Below are 18,254 nucleotides of genomic sequence, written 5' to 3'. Positions count from 1 at the left end.
CACTTTATACTTCTGGTTTTGTCGCAATGCCTTTATCGATTGCTCCATTGATAGCATTTTTGGTTGTTGCAACGTTAGCACTTGTAATAGCAGGTGTAGCTTACTTAGCAAGTTGTGTTCTAAAGCATAGTTTTGCAAAAGAAATGCAAGACTATATAGAACAACCAATAAAATGCATGAATAAGGCAACTAATAATGAAGATGTGAAGAAATTAGAACAAGAAGAAACAGAAGTAGGCGATTATGGTAAAAAACCTTCGGCACCACCATACGATGGACCTAAGCAGCCAAGATTGTACCCAAATCTTTCAGAAGTACAACCACCACCATACGAAGAAGTTTGCCGCACTATCCTGCAACCGAAAGATTCACAACCAAGCAGTAATCTTGATTCTGCTGAGCCTGAGCAGCCAAAACTAGTTATGGATCTTTTAGAAAGTCTTCCAGAACAACTAAACGCAAAATTGGGTCCTGTTCTACGTCCATCTAATACAGCAAGAGGTGTAATTTAGGGCTAGAGGTTATGATTGTAATAAAGATATAAAAAAACGGACAAGTCAAGTAAAGTTACAAATGTAATTTTGCTTGACTATCCATTTATCACCACCTAAAGCAGCTAACAAAGCCATCTCATATGACATTTTGTCTATACCTAATTAAGCATATCAATAAGTAAGTAAATTTTAATATAATCTTATTATACTTATAAATATGCTGTATATAGCTAACCTAAGTAAGGTTTCCCCGAGTGCTAAAATCAATAGCCGAATTGATATCGGGCCAAAAGCTTGGCAGCGCTTTTTTTTTGTGGCATGCTTGATGGCAAACCAGAACTTCTCAATTGGATTTAAATCAGGCGAGTATGGCGGCAAAAATAAAACTTTACATCCAACACTTTCTATTAATTTTCTCGTTCTTTCAGACTGACCTTACCCAGAAAAAGTGGAGAGAAAGTTAAGACGTTTTTGTCATGAGAATGATGCATCAAATTGTGCAGGAATGTATAGTATGTATAAAAATTTATTAATAATAATGATTGTATTTTTAAATTTTCACTACAAGACTTGTTTGTATGTTATATAAAGTGACCACGAAAATTTCTACAAAGCATTTTAACAGTATTAAAAAAATCAGAGGAAGGTGAAGCAGACGCAACAGCTTAAGCGGAAAGATTGAAAAATAATTGATGCTTTAAGTGAGTAACACGCACCTTAGTGCGTGTCACGAAGTATGAGGACGCTAACGATCTGGTTCATTAGACGATAATTTTTCTGAGTCCTTAAGCTCCTGTTTAAGGTTTTTGATGCCTTTTCCTAAATCACCCATAACTTGCGGTAATCTGCCTGCACCAAACAGAACTAAAATTATTATTAAGACTAGAAACAATTGCCATGGTCCTAAACTCATTTTCACCTCCATTTAAAATATTGACCTTTAAATATTAGAACTTGACTGAAGTCAAGTAACACATAGATTATATCACCTTTATTTAATTATAAATCAAGGTTTTTTAATTATTTTATAACAATTCCAAACTAGATTGTTTTCTTGCAGCGAATAAGTGGAAACTTTTCGCTTAACTATAGAGTAGAGGAGAGCTCACTAAAAAACTTTGCTAGCGTATCATCTTTAGGCCTATGGTATATATCGCTAGAAACCCCTGATTGAATAATTTTACCATTTTTCATTACGTATATAAAATCTGCAACTTTCAATGCTTCTTGCGGGTCATGAGTTACCATTAGCACAGGGATATTTTTACTTCTAAAAAGGGACAATATATGTTGTCTTATTCGGCACTTGAGCAGTATATCTAAATTAGAAAATGGTTAACACAACAACACAACATCAGGGTTTTGTGCCATCACTCTTGCTATTGCAACTAATTGTTGCTGTCCTCCAGATAAGGCGTTAGGGTACATATTTTCATATTTTTCTATATTGAGTAACTTCAAGATTTCCAATGCAATTAGGTGCTTTTCTCTCTTGGAAGAGCTGCGGATAGCAAAGGTTATATTTTCTACTACTGTTTTGTGAGGAAATAATGCAGAATGCTGAAAAATCAATCCGATATTTCTATGCTCTATAGCGACTGATGCCTTATTGCTTGCAACTAACCTATCATTTATAAAAATAGTTCCAGATTTTGGATTTTCTATCCCTGCAATTAATTTCAAAATTGTTGACTTGCCACAGCCAGAATGCCCCAATAAACATGCAACACTTCCTTTTTTTACTTTAATGTTTATATTGCTTAAAGCAAAGTCGTCTTGATTGTTATAGAAATAACCAATGTTGTTAACTAGCATTAATCTTACTTAAACCATGTTATTAAATATAATAGCATTATACTCAAGAAGTACAGAAATGTTTCTTGTCGTCATAAATTGGTTATGCAAGAAATCTAGAAAAGAGAAGGATTTTTTGCTATAACTTTACATAAATGGTAGGAAACACGGGACTATAGCTCAGCAGGATAGAGCGTTGGACTCCTAATCCGAAGGTCGTGCGTTCGAATCGCACTAGTCCCACCACATTGCTTCACAAATTTCATGGAGATTTTTTTTCACAAATACACACACCTATTCCAGTGTCAAGCACTGGAATGACAAGTTCTTGGCAACCCCTACGTCATACCGCGATTCATTCGTGGTATCTCTTAGCATAGATCCCGCTAACACGTAGCGGGATACTTGACCTTTACAGGGATGACGGTTGTCGTTTAGTTATAAATATTTAAGAAATTTACCAAATAAAAAAAAGGCAAAAGAAGCCCCGAGTAGCGAGTTTGGACTCTATATTACTGTAAGTGGCGCTGTAATAAATATATGTATATATATTATATCGCGACCATGTGACTGGAAAATACCATTTCGTTGCTAAAACATCATTTACGTTTACGTTCTACGCACAAATAAAACGCGTCTACATTTTTTTACTCTTATTATTATATTAAATTCTTACGCCAGCAAATTGCTTCAAGGAAAGATCCATGATCTTTCCGACCGTGAGCGTCAAGTGCTTCTGCGATCTTAAGATTATGAGAAGTATATCTCGATTCTGATTCGGATTTAATTCGTACCAAAACGATTCGTACGCCGCGTCGCCGATCATTTGGCTCTAAAATATTATATTAAATTTTTCTCACATATAACACAGCATACATCATATTCGATATGTTCGTTAACTAGTATACCGACTTTCGTGCTGAGATGTTCTCCGACGAAACAAAGTATAAATGCCTCCAAGCTGATAAGAATGTAAAATAACACTGATTTCATTAACACCGCCGAACCGCCCGGGACACCGATAGACTGAAATTTTCAAAAATGCTTTGCTTTCCGAAAAGATTATGTCACCTCGTTGTACTTACGATCACAATGATAAATCCTAGGCAGCAAATAACCAGAGTATTCGATACGAATTGTACCAGCGCGATATTCGAGAAAAGTGCCTCGATGTTCTTGGAGAACAAGATGATTCTCTGATGTCGGACGATCAATGTTTTTACAATGCTGTCACTCGCATTTTGCTCGATATCTGTCCGCCTGATTTTACTCAATTTTTCTCTCACTATGTCAATTTGCCCACCCACGTGAAGAACCTAAATGTCATGAAATGCATGTCAATTCATTTTAACATATATGTATAACGAAAACTGACATTATTTTTAATTATTACCTATTATTTATTAATAAATTTCTAAAATGGTTTCTTAAGCTCCCAATTTTCTTTTTAACTGCGTTGCACTAATATTTTTTAATAATTTTTGGAAACACTGACATTTTTACGAGAGAATGCACTTACCAGTGTTATCAACAAGGAGTTCAAGACACCAGACATACTAGCCGCACTGGTCTGATGAACAAACTGTGTAACGAGAACAGCCACATATACCGATGAGCTCTCGATCGCGAATGGTAAACGATAAGAGATGTAGGCCATTCTGGTCATCGTGTAATTATCTGAAACTTCACGCTCCTTCCAATCGTCGACCATGATCGTTATAATTTCGTCCAGCAGACTATAACGGATTACTTGAAGTAATATTGATCGATAAAGCTAATGCGAAGCATTGTTGAAATTGAGATAAATCAAAAAAATGCAGAGCGTAAAAGTTATGTAAAAATTTTAAATTGTATTTTGCGTTTTGCCATTTCGAATCTAGGATGTATGCAATCCGGCGTGTGCTTGTATCGCGTTCTGGACTTAATTCTGTGCTTAGTATACATCCAAATGAAGAGAGCTTACCGCGCGTTGAACGCAAAAATAATGAGCTTGACAAACAGAAGGCTATAAGTAAGCGTAGCGCTTAGTACGTCCATGAGGAGCGGTAGATTCTCTTCACCGAAATGCACTATTAAATGCTGATACTGAAAGATCTGAAACATCGCCATCGAGAATATACAGAGGAATCGCCGTAAAATTGCGTACGACGTGCCCGGCCATACGCCGATTGCGCGCAGACCGAACTCCACGGAGTGACACACGGCACTCATCGACTTTATCTCGTTCTTCATTAAGTCAGTCGAATAAAAGCCAGCTTTACAACAATATAATAGCACGTGATTTATCATTAAGTTTAGTTTATTCCGCTTTCCTCTTTGTCTAAATATTATAGATAACACTACAGTCTACAAAAGAGACATGATTGCGTATATATTTCTGTATTTATACACATATATAAATTGTAATTTTATTTCAAGAATCCAGAATTTAATTTTAAAACTTTTAACTTTTTGCACTTTTACGATTGCACTCAGTTGCCTGAATTGCCACTGGATTCGAATTATTACGAGTACAAAGGGTTTTGTAAAATGAAGACTGTCTCTATCCAAGTTTGAACGTCGTTGCTCGTATCTTTTTTTTAGAAGGCGACGAGAGAAACTATTAATGTATTAATTAATATTTGTGATTAAATCGAGTTTTTGCTTAAATGCTGTTACTTTAGCGTTTATCGAGTTTGGTAAAATACATCGATGGAGAAGATCAATATCTTGCAATTATAATTTTGTTCCTACGCATTGCGATAATTATCGCGAATCGATACTCTTCAAACGATATACTTGCTGCTCCTTTGCAAGCGTACATTTAATGTGAAATTCTGTTTCCGAATAGGAAAATTATTAATCGTGTAAACGACTGGGACTAATAACAGTGTATCCCTCTGCACGAGAAGAAACATAAGCGGCATACACGAAGCACACGTTCGAGCTTTCAATACATCGCGTGCAACACCGACACATACGACGCCGAAGCTTTTACAATCTGCAACATGATAGAAGCAATTACGGCCGTCGTGAAACAGAACGATCATCAAAATGTCATTTATGATAGCGTTCTACATGTGTGTGAATTTTTCTAGTCACTTTCATTACACTTTGCTAATTTCTTACGTCGGCAAATTGCTTGAGAGAAAGATCCGCGACTTTTCCGATCGTGAGCTTCAAGTGCTTCTGCGATCTTAGTATCATGAGGAGGACATCTCGATTCTGACTTGGATTCAATTCATACCAGTTTGATTCGTACATCGCATCTCCGATCATTTCGCTCTGAAACGCATGATAAATTTTTGTCGCGAGGACAGCATTGCAATATTTGCATTACAGTATGGTTTATACTGACTTTCATACTAAGATGTTCTCCGACGAAACAATATATAAATGCTTCCAAGCTCATAACGATATAAAAGAACACGGATTTTACCAGCATCATCGAGCCGCCAGGTACACCGATCGACTGTAATTTTCGAATGCTTTGTGTCTCCCGAGAAAGTTGCGTTACTTTATTGTACTCACGATCACGATGAGAAATCCCAGGCAACAGATAACCAAAGTATTCGACACGAATTGTATTAGCGCGATGTTCGAGAAAAGGACCTCGATGTTCTTGGAGAACGCGATGATCCTCTGATGGCGGACAATTAATGTTTTCATGATGCCTTCTGTGACGCTCTTTCGCGTAATTTCACTGAATTTCTGCCGCACTATATCGATCTGTCCACACGCGTGAAGAACCTGCACGTCAGCGATACGTGTTATCAGTTAATTTAATTTAATTAAAATTGCATTATAAATGTTTTCTTGTCATCTTAATTTTTAGTATAATTTTACTTTTAATATTATATAATTAATATTTAATTCTAATTATATATAATTAATTATTGATTTCATGTCTGTTATTTGCTCGGATATATTTGAAATGATTTAAAATAGTATATAAATTTTCCTCTTCTACACCTCGTATCTAGTAATATTTTTGCAGTTTTTTAAAAATATTGGCACATAATGATAAAACAATTACACTTACCAATGTTATCAGAAAGGAATTCAGCACGCCCACCATAGCAGCCGCGCTCGATTGATGAAGGAACTGCGTAATGAGAACAGTCACATATATTGGCGTACTCTCAACCTCGAAGGGTAACTCCATCTTAACGATAAGTTCTCGAGCGTCGGTTTCATTGTCGCCCTTCTGCTTAAGAAGCGCACCGGTGGCATAAAAAAACACCGATATCGTGTGCGAGAAGATTATTACGTTGGAAAAGCGACGAGAAATATAAGCCATCCTGATCATCGTATACCTGTCCAAAATGTCGCATTCCTCCCAATCCTTGACCATGCGTCCTATGATATCGTTCAGCAGACTATAACGGATTATTTAGAGAGATACTGATCGACATGGTTGTGCATCAAGGGTAAATTTTACTCGAGTAAAGATTGGGTTTCTTTTTTTTGTAAGATTTGCATTTGAAAGTGGAGGATCCGGTATGTGCTCATTTTGTCGGATTTAAGTTTGTGCTCACATCAGTGTGTATCGCGACAGAAGAGCTTACCGAGCGTTGAGCGCGAAAATAATCATTTTGATAAGCAGGAGAGTGTAAGCAAAAGTTACGCTTAGAGCGTCCATGAGGAGCGCAAGGTCCTCTTGCCCAAAGTGCACGATCGCGTACCGATATTGAAATGTCTGAAACACCACCATCGACGATATGCTGAAGACTTCGAATAAGATTGCGTACGATGTACCCGGCCATACACCGATCGCGCGAAGACCATATTCCACGGAACGACTCACAGTAGTCATCAATTCCATCTCGTTCTTTATTGAATTCAAATAAATCAGTTTTATACAATTTTTTTTTCTCCTTCAGTATCATCAATCGTGATTTGTAACTGATTCTGATTAAGATTTCTAGTTTCTTTTCTTTCTACATTATTGATATATAGAAAAAAAAACATTAATTTGCAAACAGGATTATTTAATCCAACTGATAAATCGATGTTTCGGTTCAATTTTCCCGATTTTTCGGTATTTTCCGGAAACTACGACACGCGCTAACGAAACGTTAGATTTCGCAGCGTCATGGATTAGAAAGGACACATCAAAAAATACAGCATGATCGATATTCCTGCTTCGGTCCACAATCGAGAGGTCTCAGTGAAACTGTAAAATTCTACGAACTCAGCGCTCGAGTAATTCGACCCCCACTTTGGCCACTATCAGCCACGTTAGTTATTCATCGCGTATTTCCATCGTATTTCTTACGATGTCTTAAAAATCATGAGCAAAAATTATAAACCGATGTCTCAATAATTGTCGCAATTACGCGCATAAAAAAAGAGGCAGATACGAGGGCACCCTCGTGTACGCATCGCTCGGTGCTCGTTATTTGCATTAAAAATGCAAGGCAAATGTACGTGCACCAAATGCACGGCAGTAAAATGCGACGGGGATTGTAAAGCATAAATTCATAAGGTAAAATCGAAAGCGCGGGGGATGAGAGTTTCTGGGAGGGGAAATCCCTAGAAGAGCCGCGCACAAAGACATCTATCTATAAAAAGTACGACGCAATTGTCAATTCTGTTAAGATATATTGATGCAGTTTTTACATGTGAGATCATATCTTATATATTCTTGGAACGGCGTTCCAAGAACGATGTATATACGTACGAAATATATACATACAATTGCTAGAATCGCGACAGAATCGTTGCGTTTCGCTGGTAATAGCTACAAAGATACACAGAGGGGGTATTGCCTCTCTTCTATTATTCGCTATATCTTTAAGACATAGCATGCAGCACGGAGACATAAGACGCTGATGCTTTAATAATCTAGAAGAAACAAAAAATAGAGACTTGTGCTTTATGCGAGTCTAATTCTTTGCGAAAAAGCAAAAAATCTAATATAAAAGTTTGACAAAACCAGAAGAAATTGGAATTGTGTTTCTTATATGTATACTTGAAATATATCTTTTCTATCGATGATTTATGAATTGAATTAATGGAAGACAGATTAACGCAACATGTATTTCTTCTCAAAGTAAGTGCAAATTTTATATTGTCAGATACACAGTAAAGAAAAACGTAATTCTCCAAATGCATCTTACTGTCGTGAAACGTTCTAAGGAGAGATCCATAAATTTTCCGATTGTAATAGTCAATTTTCTCTGCGATCTCAAAATCAATAATAATAATATACGACTTTGCGTGGGACACGAATTGTACCATTTCGCCTCGTACGCTGCATCGCCGATCATTCTACTCTGCAACGATTATTAAGTTCAATTAAGAATTATAAGAGAATTACAGAGATAAATATAGCGCTAAGCCTTCAAAAAGTTATTAAAATTATTTGAATTATTGCTTCACATGATGTATCTGCATTGAAAAGTTTTTATGCAAAATATTCTCTAGATATAGATAATTTTATCGAAGAAGTACTATAAAGAGAAGTTATATTGATACAAAAAGTTGTAGCAAAACTTGCAAGTGACTGTATTCTGACCTTGGCGCTGAGATATTCCCCAGCGTAACAAAAAATGAACGCCTCCAAAGTGATGACAACGTAAAAAAAGAGAGATTTGATCAGCATCGTCGAGTCTTGCGTGTCGCCTATCGACTGTAACGTGGTCGAAAATAATGCATGTCAAACGTTTTCAATAGCGGACGAAATGAGAGTACTTTAAAACCCAGGTATAGAGTGCCATCAGTTATTTTGGATACTCGAGTGTCGAGTATTTTGACGTTTTATTGCATATCGAGGAGTCGTCAGTATCAAATATAGAAACGTTCGATGTATGTAGAACGGCAATTTAATATTATTTCCATTGCCTCGCGCATTCCACAAAGCAATTACTCACCGTTACAATTAAAAATCCGAGGCAACAAATGACCAAGGTGTTCCACAGAAATTGCATCAGGGCTATATATGAGAAGAGAGTCTCAATATCGGCCGACAGAGCGATAATTCTCTGATGTCGACGTATTAACGCCTTGACGGTCGTGGTTCGCAAGTCGAACGCGTCATCGTCTGAGGAGATTTCTACCAACCCTCGGCACATTATATCGATTTGACCACCTACGTGAAGAATCTAAAAATAGCGGTCAACGCCCTGCAATGTATTCTCGATATCGTGACTCAACGCAAAGAACAACTTTACGAGTACAAAAGTTTATCAATGCAAAAGAGACGATAATATAAATTAATAAGAGAGATTTGTATGTGAAATATCTCTCTCATAGAATTAAATTTCTATAATTAATATAATTATAATTAGTAATGAGCAGAAGAAAAAAGAATATATATATGTAATATGTTATAGAATTATAAATTTTCATTATAAAAGAGGGTAAAAAGCAGAAATGCAGAGAAGTTCATATTGAATTTATCGATTAGACTCACTAGCGTTTTTCATTATCCATAAATGAAGTAAATGAAGTAAGTTATTAATCGCGTGGATAATATGGGATATTCATTATTTCGAACAATGCGGCGCAACAAGCGAGAATATTTGATTGATTTATTTTATTATTCTATTTTATTATTAAACTTTTTATATAAATTATTCATCTCTATCGCTCGGTATAATTACGCGATGTACATAACGTAATACATATTAATTCAATCACGGATAATTTAGAAATTAGACTCCAATCTGTCTCTGGATTTTAAATAAAGTATAAAATAAATAATTTCTTTTTTTACTTCTTTTCTTCCGAACAAATTGTTATTACTCGAAAAAAGTCATTAACCATAAAAAATTTGCACATAAAAGTGGAAAGATAGATTTATATTTTCGTGTTTTTTCAGATTTATGATGATTTAGAGCATTTTACTCACCAGCGAGACAATTAGAGCGTTCAATACGCCGACTATCGTGGCTGCCGCGAGCTGATGAAAAAACTGCGTGACCATGACGACCTCGTAAACGGGGGAGGCATTAGACTCGAAGGGTAGCTCCATCTTGAGAAACAGCTCCCGCGCCGGCACCGCAAGCTGTACATCGTCGGCCTCGTCGTCGATCTCGTCGCCCACGCCGACGAGCACGCCGGTGCCGTAGAGAAACACCGACATCGAGTAGAGACCGATGATCAGGTTGGAGGAACGATGCGAGACGTAAATCGTCCTCGACATCGAGCAGGCGGCCCAGTCGGTCGCGCACTCGCTTCGATCGCGAGCCATAATCGTCAGAATATCGTGGAATATTCTACAAGAAATTGTGCTATCAGAGACAAAAATAAGGATGACGAATACTTTCTGTGTCGTAGTGAAACTGGTATTTTTAATTCTCTTTAACTCTCGTGTAAAAAAATAAAATAATCCTCTATTTTCACGATGCTTGACATATGTTAAACTGCTCTACGATGCACGTGTTAAATATGTGTATGCCATATATAATTGATCGTTATATAATTATATTATTTTTTATTTTATCTTATTTTTTTTTAAATTTGTGCATTGTTCTCGCGAAACGGGAGCTCACCGTCGATTGATCCAGAATATCGTAAGTTTCAGAAGCAGCAGACTGTAGGACATCGTGGTGCTCAGACCGTCCATGAGATGCGACAGATCTTCGGTGCGGACGTGTACGACGAAATAGCGATATTGAAAGGTCTGCGCTATCGTCAGGGTGATCATCCAGAAGGCGCGACGAAGGAAGGCGTAAGACGAGTCGGGCCAAACGCCGATCACGCGGAGACCGATCTCGATCGAGCGACTGACAGTGCCGTCGAGGATGGTCGAATCGATCTTCGAGTCCATTTTCAGAGTTCTGCCTTCGAATAGAAACGCTTCCGACCGGAATGTCCCTTTACATCGATATCGCCGCGAAACTTCGAAACTTCGTCGAGAAGCCGACCGTGTATCCCGTGCGGCGATATCGAACACATGGATGAACACGCGAGATGAAAGCGAGTGAATACGAGAAGGTCGCTGCGCGTACCGATCCCCCACCTTCATCGCGAGCCAATAGAAAATATCCACAAGATATTTCCAACAAAGTAAAATTGCTGGACAAGCTTGCAACAATTAGGTAAGATAAGTGCGGGTATAGATAATGAAGAAGAAAAAAAAACGAGAGGGAGGAGAACGCACGATTCCTAGGATCACCCTGAATCTTAAAAATTCAAAAGCCACGTGTGAGCCATTCGGGAAGATTGTGCGAGATAATGATTGGATAGATTGAGACGCTTTAAAACGGTAAAATGTAAAGAAAATGAGCCGCTAGTCTCCCCCAATGACGGGGAAAATTAAATTGATACGTCTAGATCGTCGATACGACGAGAGATAATTATTTGCAGCGGGTATACATATGTCACTCAGCGTGAGTCACGGAAAAGGCAAGACAACGACGTACGTATAAATTCAATTTTACATAAATTTATAATATATTTGTTTTCTTCTTATAAATATAAAAAAATATATATATAAGAATTAAAAATTGCTTGGTGAAACTCGGATTCTACTAACGTCATCGATAGTACTAAGTAAGTTGAAGTATAGAATACACATATGTTTGAAAGTATCTTTCGAACGTCGAGATAAATCGAGATATTTTCTTCGAAACAATTATATTATATCGTATATATTTGTCGAAAGAATTAATTATTTTATTTTTTAATTTATTTCTCTACATCTTCTTATATAAACTTTATTTTTTATATATATATATATATATATAAGTATAGAAGAGAACAACTCCCAAGCTTTTCAGGCAAGCTACATATGATGCTACACTTGTTACTGTCCAATACGTCAGTAACCACGATGGATGCGCTTGGCACAAGTAATTGTTATCCGCTGGTCTCTCGTTTAATACATCGCGTGCAGTACTGACATATACGAAGCGGACGCTTTCATCACCTGGTCAAAATAAAACGATAAATTTCATTCGTGTAACAAACCGCGTGGGTGTTTTATATTTTTCCACCTCGTCTTAACAGACATTAAAAAGTTCGACGTTCTATCTTGTTCTAGCATACATTCACGAGGGGAAGAATTCTTACGGTCGTAAATCCTTCCAGAGAGAGATCCATAATGTTTCCGGCGGTGATGGTCAATCTTTTCTGCGATCTTAATATCACAAATAATAGAATTCGACATTCGGCGGGTGTCAGGTTATACCAGAGCGACTCGTACACTGCATCGCCAATCGATTTGCTCTGAAAAAAAAATAGAGAAGAATGAGAGATAGAAATTTATCGATTTTATCTGAATTCGATTTTGAATGCAATAGTGGTTTGAAAGATCCAAGATATTTGAGAAGCGCCAGAAAAATTGAAAAAGAACTGTAAGACGTATTGAATTGGCCAAGTTCGGTCATGAAAGAATAAAATATAACATTGCATATGTAAAATAAAATATTGTGCGCGAACCTTGGCGCTGAGATATTCTCCGACGAAGCAAAAGATGAAGGCTTCCAACGTTATGGCGAAATAAAAGATAGCGGATTTCAGCAGCACCACGGTGGCTCGGTCCTTGGCGAGGGACTTTGGTGAGAGGATTGGAAGAAAGAGGTCAGAAAAACATACGAAAAAATTTAGTGTAAAGTTAAATATAATAAATCTTGATCGATTAATTAAACGACTTACGCTTATAAACGTGAAGCCGATGCAACAAATAACCACGGTATTCGACAGAAACTGCATCAACGCGATGTTGGAATAAAGCTCCTCGATATTATCCGAGAACATTATTATTCTTTGATGCCGAGTAATCAGAAGTCTGATACTCGCGACGATTGAATCGTGCTGCGAATCTTGGTCATAGCAAATCGCCAACAACTCTCGACGAAGGATATCGATCTGTCCACTCACGTGAAGTACCTAAATGCAATTATCAATATAAATTTGTAGAAGATGGGAAGTTGCAAATCATTATTAACAAAAATCCAAAAATATTCAAATGTAAGAGATATATAGAATTAGAAAGGGACAAAGATCAATTTCAATTAATATTCGCGGAAGAACACCCTTTAGACTTATTGTCTTTATATTTCAAGCAAAAGATAAAATCGATGGATCTCGGAGAATGACGTATCGTCTATTTTTCATCGGTGAAACTCACCAGCGTGATGATTAAGCAGTTTATCATAGCGACTAAAGCGGAGATCGACACTACGTGAAGGAACTGAGCGATCGCTAGAAACTCGAAGAGGGGCGAGGCATTAGTCTCGAAAGGAAACTGCATCTTTAGAGGTAGTACTCTCAAACTGTCGTTGAGATTCTCCTCAAGGTTTGCCGAGTGTCGCGCAAAACTGGGCACGGTGTAACAAATCGCGGCGGTAGTATTGATGCTGATCAACATGTTTGAGTAGCGACGCGATAGATTGGCATTGCTCGACATGATACGCAACACAGATTGGTCGCGATCAAGAACGTTACTCCAATCCTCGTCCATCGCTAGCAGGATATCGTAAAATAACCTATAGAAAATTGTTCGCGTATTTTGCATAAAAAATAGAGAGAGAGAGAGAGAAAAACTGTTGTCTTTAATTGTTCAAAGAATTTCTCCCTACCTGCGATGCAACCAGAGAGTGATCAACTTGAGAAAACCGAGGTTGCAAGCCAACGCGATGCTGAGCGCGTCGATGAGATTCGAGATGTCGTCGATGTCGAAATGATCGAAAATATACGCGTACTCAAAGTACATCATGATCACCAGGCTCGTCATGTACGCGAACCAAGTGAAGGTTCCGTACGGCAAGCCCGGCCAGATCCCAACAAAGCGGAGACCGAACTCGACGGAAGTGCTGATGGAAGTCGCGCGCATTATCTCGCATAGAATCGGAACGTTTCTCGACGTCGGGAGGTTGAGCGATTACCGGGTGAGCGACGCTACTCGGAAATTAAGCATGAGTCTTGGACTATAACTCCGGGGATCGCACTAAACTACGCGAGGCGATGATATGTCGACTATGCGTTATCGGTCATTATCGATCAGTCGCAATTATGCGCCTATTCTCCTGCCGTTCAATGGCAAAAAAGTGTACGTTACATTTGCTCGATGATTACGGATTATTACAAGAAAAAAAAGATAATTCGAAGAGACATAATATATTGAAAACGAAGGGAAAGGGAACATGAATTATTCACTTAGAAAATGTGAAGTTTGTTATGAGACACCGCGCATACGCAATAGTAAATGCAGCTATCGAAAGACTTGAAAAGTACGAGGGTAAAGAAAAGGGAGTGCTGTGAAAAAGAATTGTGAAAGTTTCGTGAAAAGATCTATATAAGTGCAATGTAACTTATTGTTAGAATTATACACATCATAATTTTACTTGTTATTTAAATAAAAATATAAATTATATTTGTCGTTAATTAAACGTTTCGCTGTTATATATTTTAATGCACAAAAGATTATATAACACGCTAACATACGTTATAAAAGAATTGATTAATTTATAGTTACATCGAAAAATAATATAATTTAAAAGAAAATCGCATTTTTGAATAGAATGTAATTTTCCCTTAAATAATTCATTAATATAACACACGTTTTTAACATTACGTTGCGCAGAATAAGCGCATATGTATTGCGTTAAATTGGGTTTTATCGTAATAATTGATATATCATATTTTAGGAAATAATCTTTGACGCGCGATTTTCCACTTCTTTTTACCATCAATTTTATAAAACAAATAAACAACAATTCTTCTACGAGTAATTCATTGCATACAACGCCGATATATACAAAGCACAGAAGCTTTCATGACCTGTATTTAGAGAGTGTGTGAATTGCTATTATAAATCGTGCTATTATAATATCATGTGAATATCGTGTGTATAGTTATACGAAGGCCACAAAATGATTTGCATCGTAAACTGTTTACACAGTCAACTCCATGGAGTTTGTTTGAAACATGTTTATCCATGAGCAGCATTTTGTATGTGTAAAAATGAATCTTACGCTGGTGAATCAGAGAAAGATCCATCATCTTCCCGGCGTGATCTCGTCAATCTCTTTTGCGATCTCACGATCGAGAATAAAAGAGCTCGACGCTGGCTGGGTGTCATATTGTATCAAACAGACTCATAAACGATGTTTGCGAGATCACTTTACTCTGGAAAACAATCATCCGAATCCAATGAATCTGTATTCGTATAAGAGCGACTCTTTTTCCCGAGAAGTTTAATCCAAACAAATAAATTTATAATAGCACGATTATCTTAAGATTAAATAGGATAGTTTTATTGTTTGTTAATGCAACAATTTATTTAAAAAATAAGAAAGATTGTGTGGTAGATATAAAATGTTTGAAGAAAAATTCTTTGCATTGAGATACTCTCCGTTGAAGCAGAGACAAATGCTTTCAGAATAATCGCGACGTAAAATAAAATGGATTTCATTAATATTACTCTTCGTTGATTATTACTAATGATCTGCAAGAGCAGACAATATAAGTTCGTTATGCGATAGCGAAGCAAAATTTGCGTTATTAACATCTTAGAAAAATATCAATTTTTAAGAAATGTTAGTGACAATTTCTACTTATTCGAATTGTAGTAATCACGAGTTTTACTCACGACGAGATGATCATAAATCCTAGGCAGTGGATGACCAAGGTGTTAGAACTGCATAAGAGCAATCCAGGAGAAGAGATCCTCGATATTGTTAGACGGCGCGACAATATTCTTTAATGCTTCAAGATGAAGATTTTAATCTCCGGTGGAAGTAAGGAACTCTGATAGCTTTCCGGTCGAATATTTCTGTCCAATCTTGCCGCACTGTATAAATCCAATCATACTCACGTAAAGAATCTATGGATAGTTGAGTTAAAATGATTCATCTTTACTGCGTACAAAATCTTATAAAATTATCATAAATATAATAGCAAAGCGCCGACTGATACTTATCAGTGTAACAAAGGAATTAATCATTACCGAAAAGATTAGAGAGCAGAGAGATAATTCGTGGAGAAATTGGGCTGCCGTAATCTCGAACATGGGGGACTCATTAACCTCGAAAGGGAATTCCATTTGGACGCGAAGATCGAATTCGGTCCCGTAGGGGTTATCCTCGTCCTTCGCGGGACACCGAACGAGGCCTTCGAGGGCATACAAGATAACAATCGAGGCGTTGATGGACATTAAAATGTTGGAGCGTCGACGCGATAGATTGGCATTGATTATCATCGGGTACATGCGCGAGCTACAGCAGCCATATATTCTCTCCAATCGTTGCTAGAATCTTGTAAAACATTCTATGCAAGATGATACGAGAGTGGAAACGACGCGGAAATATTGTATAAAAGATATCTGAAAGACGTCCGGGAAAAGGCGCATCTTGCAAAAATGTTTTTACGATATCTTTTACATTTTGTACGTATTGTGTTTCGAACAGAGCTCTTATAAACACATCTTCGGATTCGAAATGTAAAGAGATACGTGTAATACTGCAGAAAATGTATCTCACAGCGCGAAAGTAAACAGCTTTGTTCCAGCGCATTCTAAGATACCGAAGATTAAAAGCGGATCTATGGAAACAAATATTGAAATCATATTCTCTCTTTCTTTTATATTAATTTAATAAGTAATATATGAATACAAGAATAATCAAAACAAAATATAATAACATTTTATCGTTATTATCAAATCGAAATTATGCCGAATATTTTGAACGCCCATTAAATCGTTTTTTGTTGATCAACAGACGTACTTACCAAAGATTCATCAATTTGAAAAACATTTAACTGTACATGAGATTGTACTCGATGCATCTATAAGCATTTAAAAATCGTTCACATCATAGTTTTTGAAAATATGTTATGGAAGTATACAGTCACAACATGTATGGTAAATCGGAAGCTCGATCTCGATCGACAAACTTATACGCTTTATAGTCATTTCGCGTTTATAGTGATCCTTGGAGCGAGACGATTTGCTTCGCAAAGTGGCTTATTATCCAGTGAGCGATGTATATTATTATGCGAAATTCATATCGATTGATCCAATGTCGTCGCACATGATGACGACAAGAGAACTGACCGATTGCATGAGGGAATGACAAAGTTAGACGACAGTTATCGATCAATCATAATTGCACGTTAAAGCACCGGCTGTTTAAAGATTGGGGACAAGAACGATCAACAGACTATTCTCAGTTCTCATATTGCGCGGTAACGAATAATTTTCTTTTAAAATGCAGATCCTTCTCCGAGCGTACGCTCGTTCGTATATAATGGTCGTATTACCTGTAATATCATCGAGAAAAAGCGATTGAAGCGGAGAAAGAAATAAAAAGCTTGAGATGAAGCAAAAATAAAGAAAAGAAACATAGGCCGGCAAGAATTTAATGTCAGAAATAAAAGCGTGTATATCGCTTTTCTTTTCGAGTAATATTACGTTTCATTGTACAGTAAAAAGTGCAGTAACTAATTATTAATTTAATATTAAATATAATAATTTTTTTGCATATTAAAATAAGTTCAATAAATAAATCAGCTTTGTGATAACGGATTCTTTAATAAGGATTTTTCCGGATTAATATTCAATTATATTATGATCTCAATGATAGTAGTCAGTTTCATTTTGTATAAAAAAGGAATTTAACAGATTATGTAATATAAGATTTTTATATAATAGATTTCTATATAATAATAACATAAATGATTAAAATTGAGATTAGATATTCAATTCGCTTAAAATAATACATCGAAATTAACTAACCATTCTCGCTTGACATAGTGTATTCCCACTCTAATGACGATCGATCGTAATTATCTGCTCTACGTAATCTAACAGCAATTCGAGATAGCTTATTATCTATCTGGATGTCCCGCAACTGCATCAAAATGATATACCTGGTCATAAACCAGAACGGAGTTCATATCATACGACGAATGATAATAGTCGATTGATAATAGTTTTTTTCTCAAGCAAGCCCCTTTAAAAAATCAAATCTATGAACAGAAAACATAAATTTATTTCATTATTTTATAATATTATTTATGGTATATATTCTCTCTTCC

The 18,254-nt window shown here is 36.6% G+C and overlaps 1 protein-coding gene and 1 non-coding gene across 2 annotated transcripts in view; one reads left to right on the top strand and one right to left on the bottom strand.

Moving 5' to 3' along the window:
• Window positions 1-1,829: 1,829 nt before the first annotated feature.
• LOC115235736 overlaps window positions 1,830-18,254 on the bottom strand; it is a 19,846-nt gene continuing 3,421 nt past the window's right edge. Inside the window, 19 exon segments of the mRNA XM_029807684.1 lie at window positions 1,830-2,054; window positions 2,965-3,120; window positions 3,201-3,314; window positions 3,374-3,604; window positions 3,808-4,024; window positions 4,252-4,382; window positions 5,397-5,552; window positions 6,310-6,646; window positions 6,836-7,098; window positions 8,390-8,545; window positions 10,123-10,489; window positions 10,766-11,080; window positions 12,289-12,443; window positions 12,657-12,770; window positions 12,873-13,106; window positions 13,348-13,705; window positions 13,826-14,070; window positions 14,073-14,117; window positions 16,947-17,003. Of these exon segments, the coding sequence (XP_029663544.1) occupies window positions 1,830-2,054; window positions 2,965-3,120; window positions 3,201-3,314; window positions 3,374-3,604; window positions 3,808-4,024; window positions 4,252-4,382; window positions 5,397-5,552; window positions 6,310-6,646; window positions 6,836-7,098; window positions 8,390-8,545; window positions 10,123-10,489; window positions 10,766-11,080; window positions 12,289-12,443; window positions 12,657-12,770; window positions 12,873-13,106; window positions 13,348-13,705; window positions 13,826-14,070; window positions 14,073-14,117; window positions 16,947-17,003 (3,876 nt within the window).
• Window positions 2,458-2,531, top strand: Trnar-ccu. Its single transcript has one exon. It is a non-coding gene; the product is annotated as a tRNA-Arg (tRNA).

This window comes from Formica exsecta, unplaced genomic scaffold (assembly GCF_003651465.1).
Source record: "Formica exsecta isolate Colony F162 unplaced genomic scaffold, ASM365146v1 scaffold233, whole genome shotgun sequence".
Classification (NCBI taxonomy): Eukaryota; Metazoa; Arthropoda; class Insecta; order Hymenoptera; family Formicidae; genus Formica; species Formica exsecta.
This window is presented reverse-complemented; position numbering and strand designations above follow the sequence as displayed.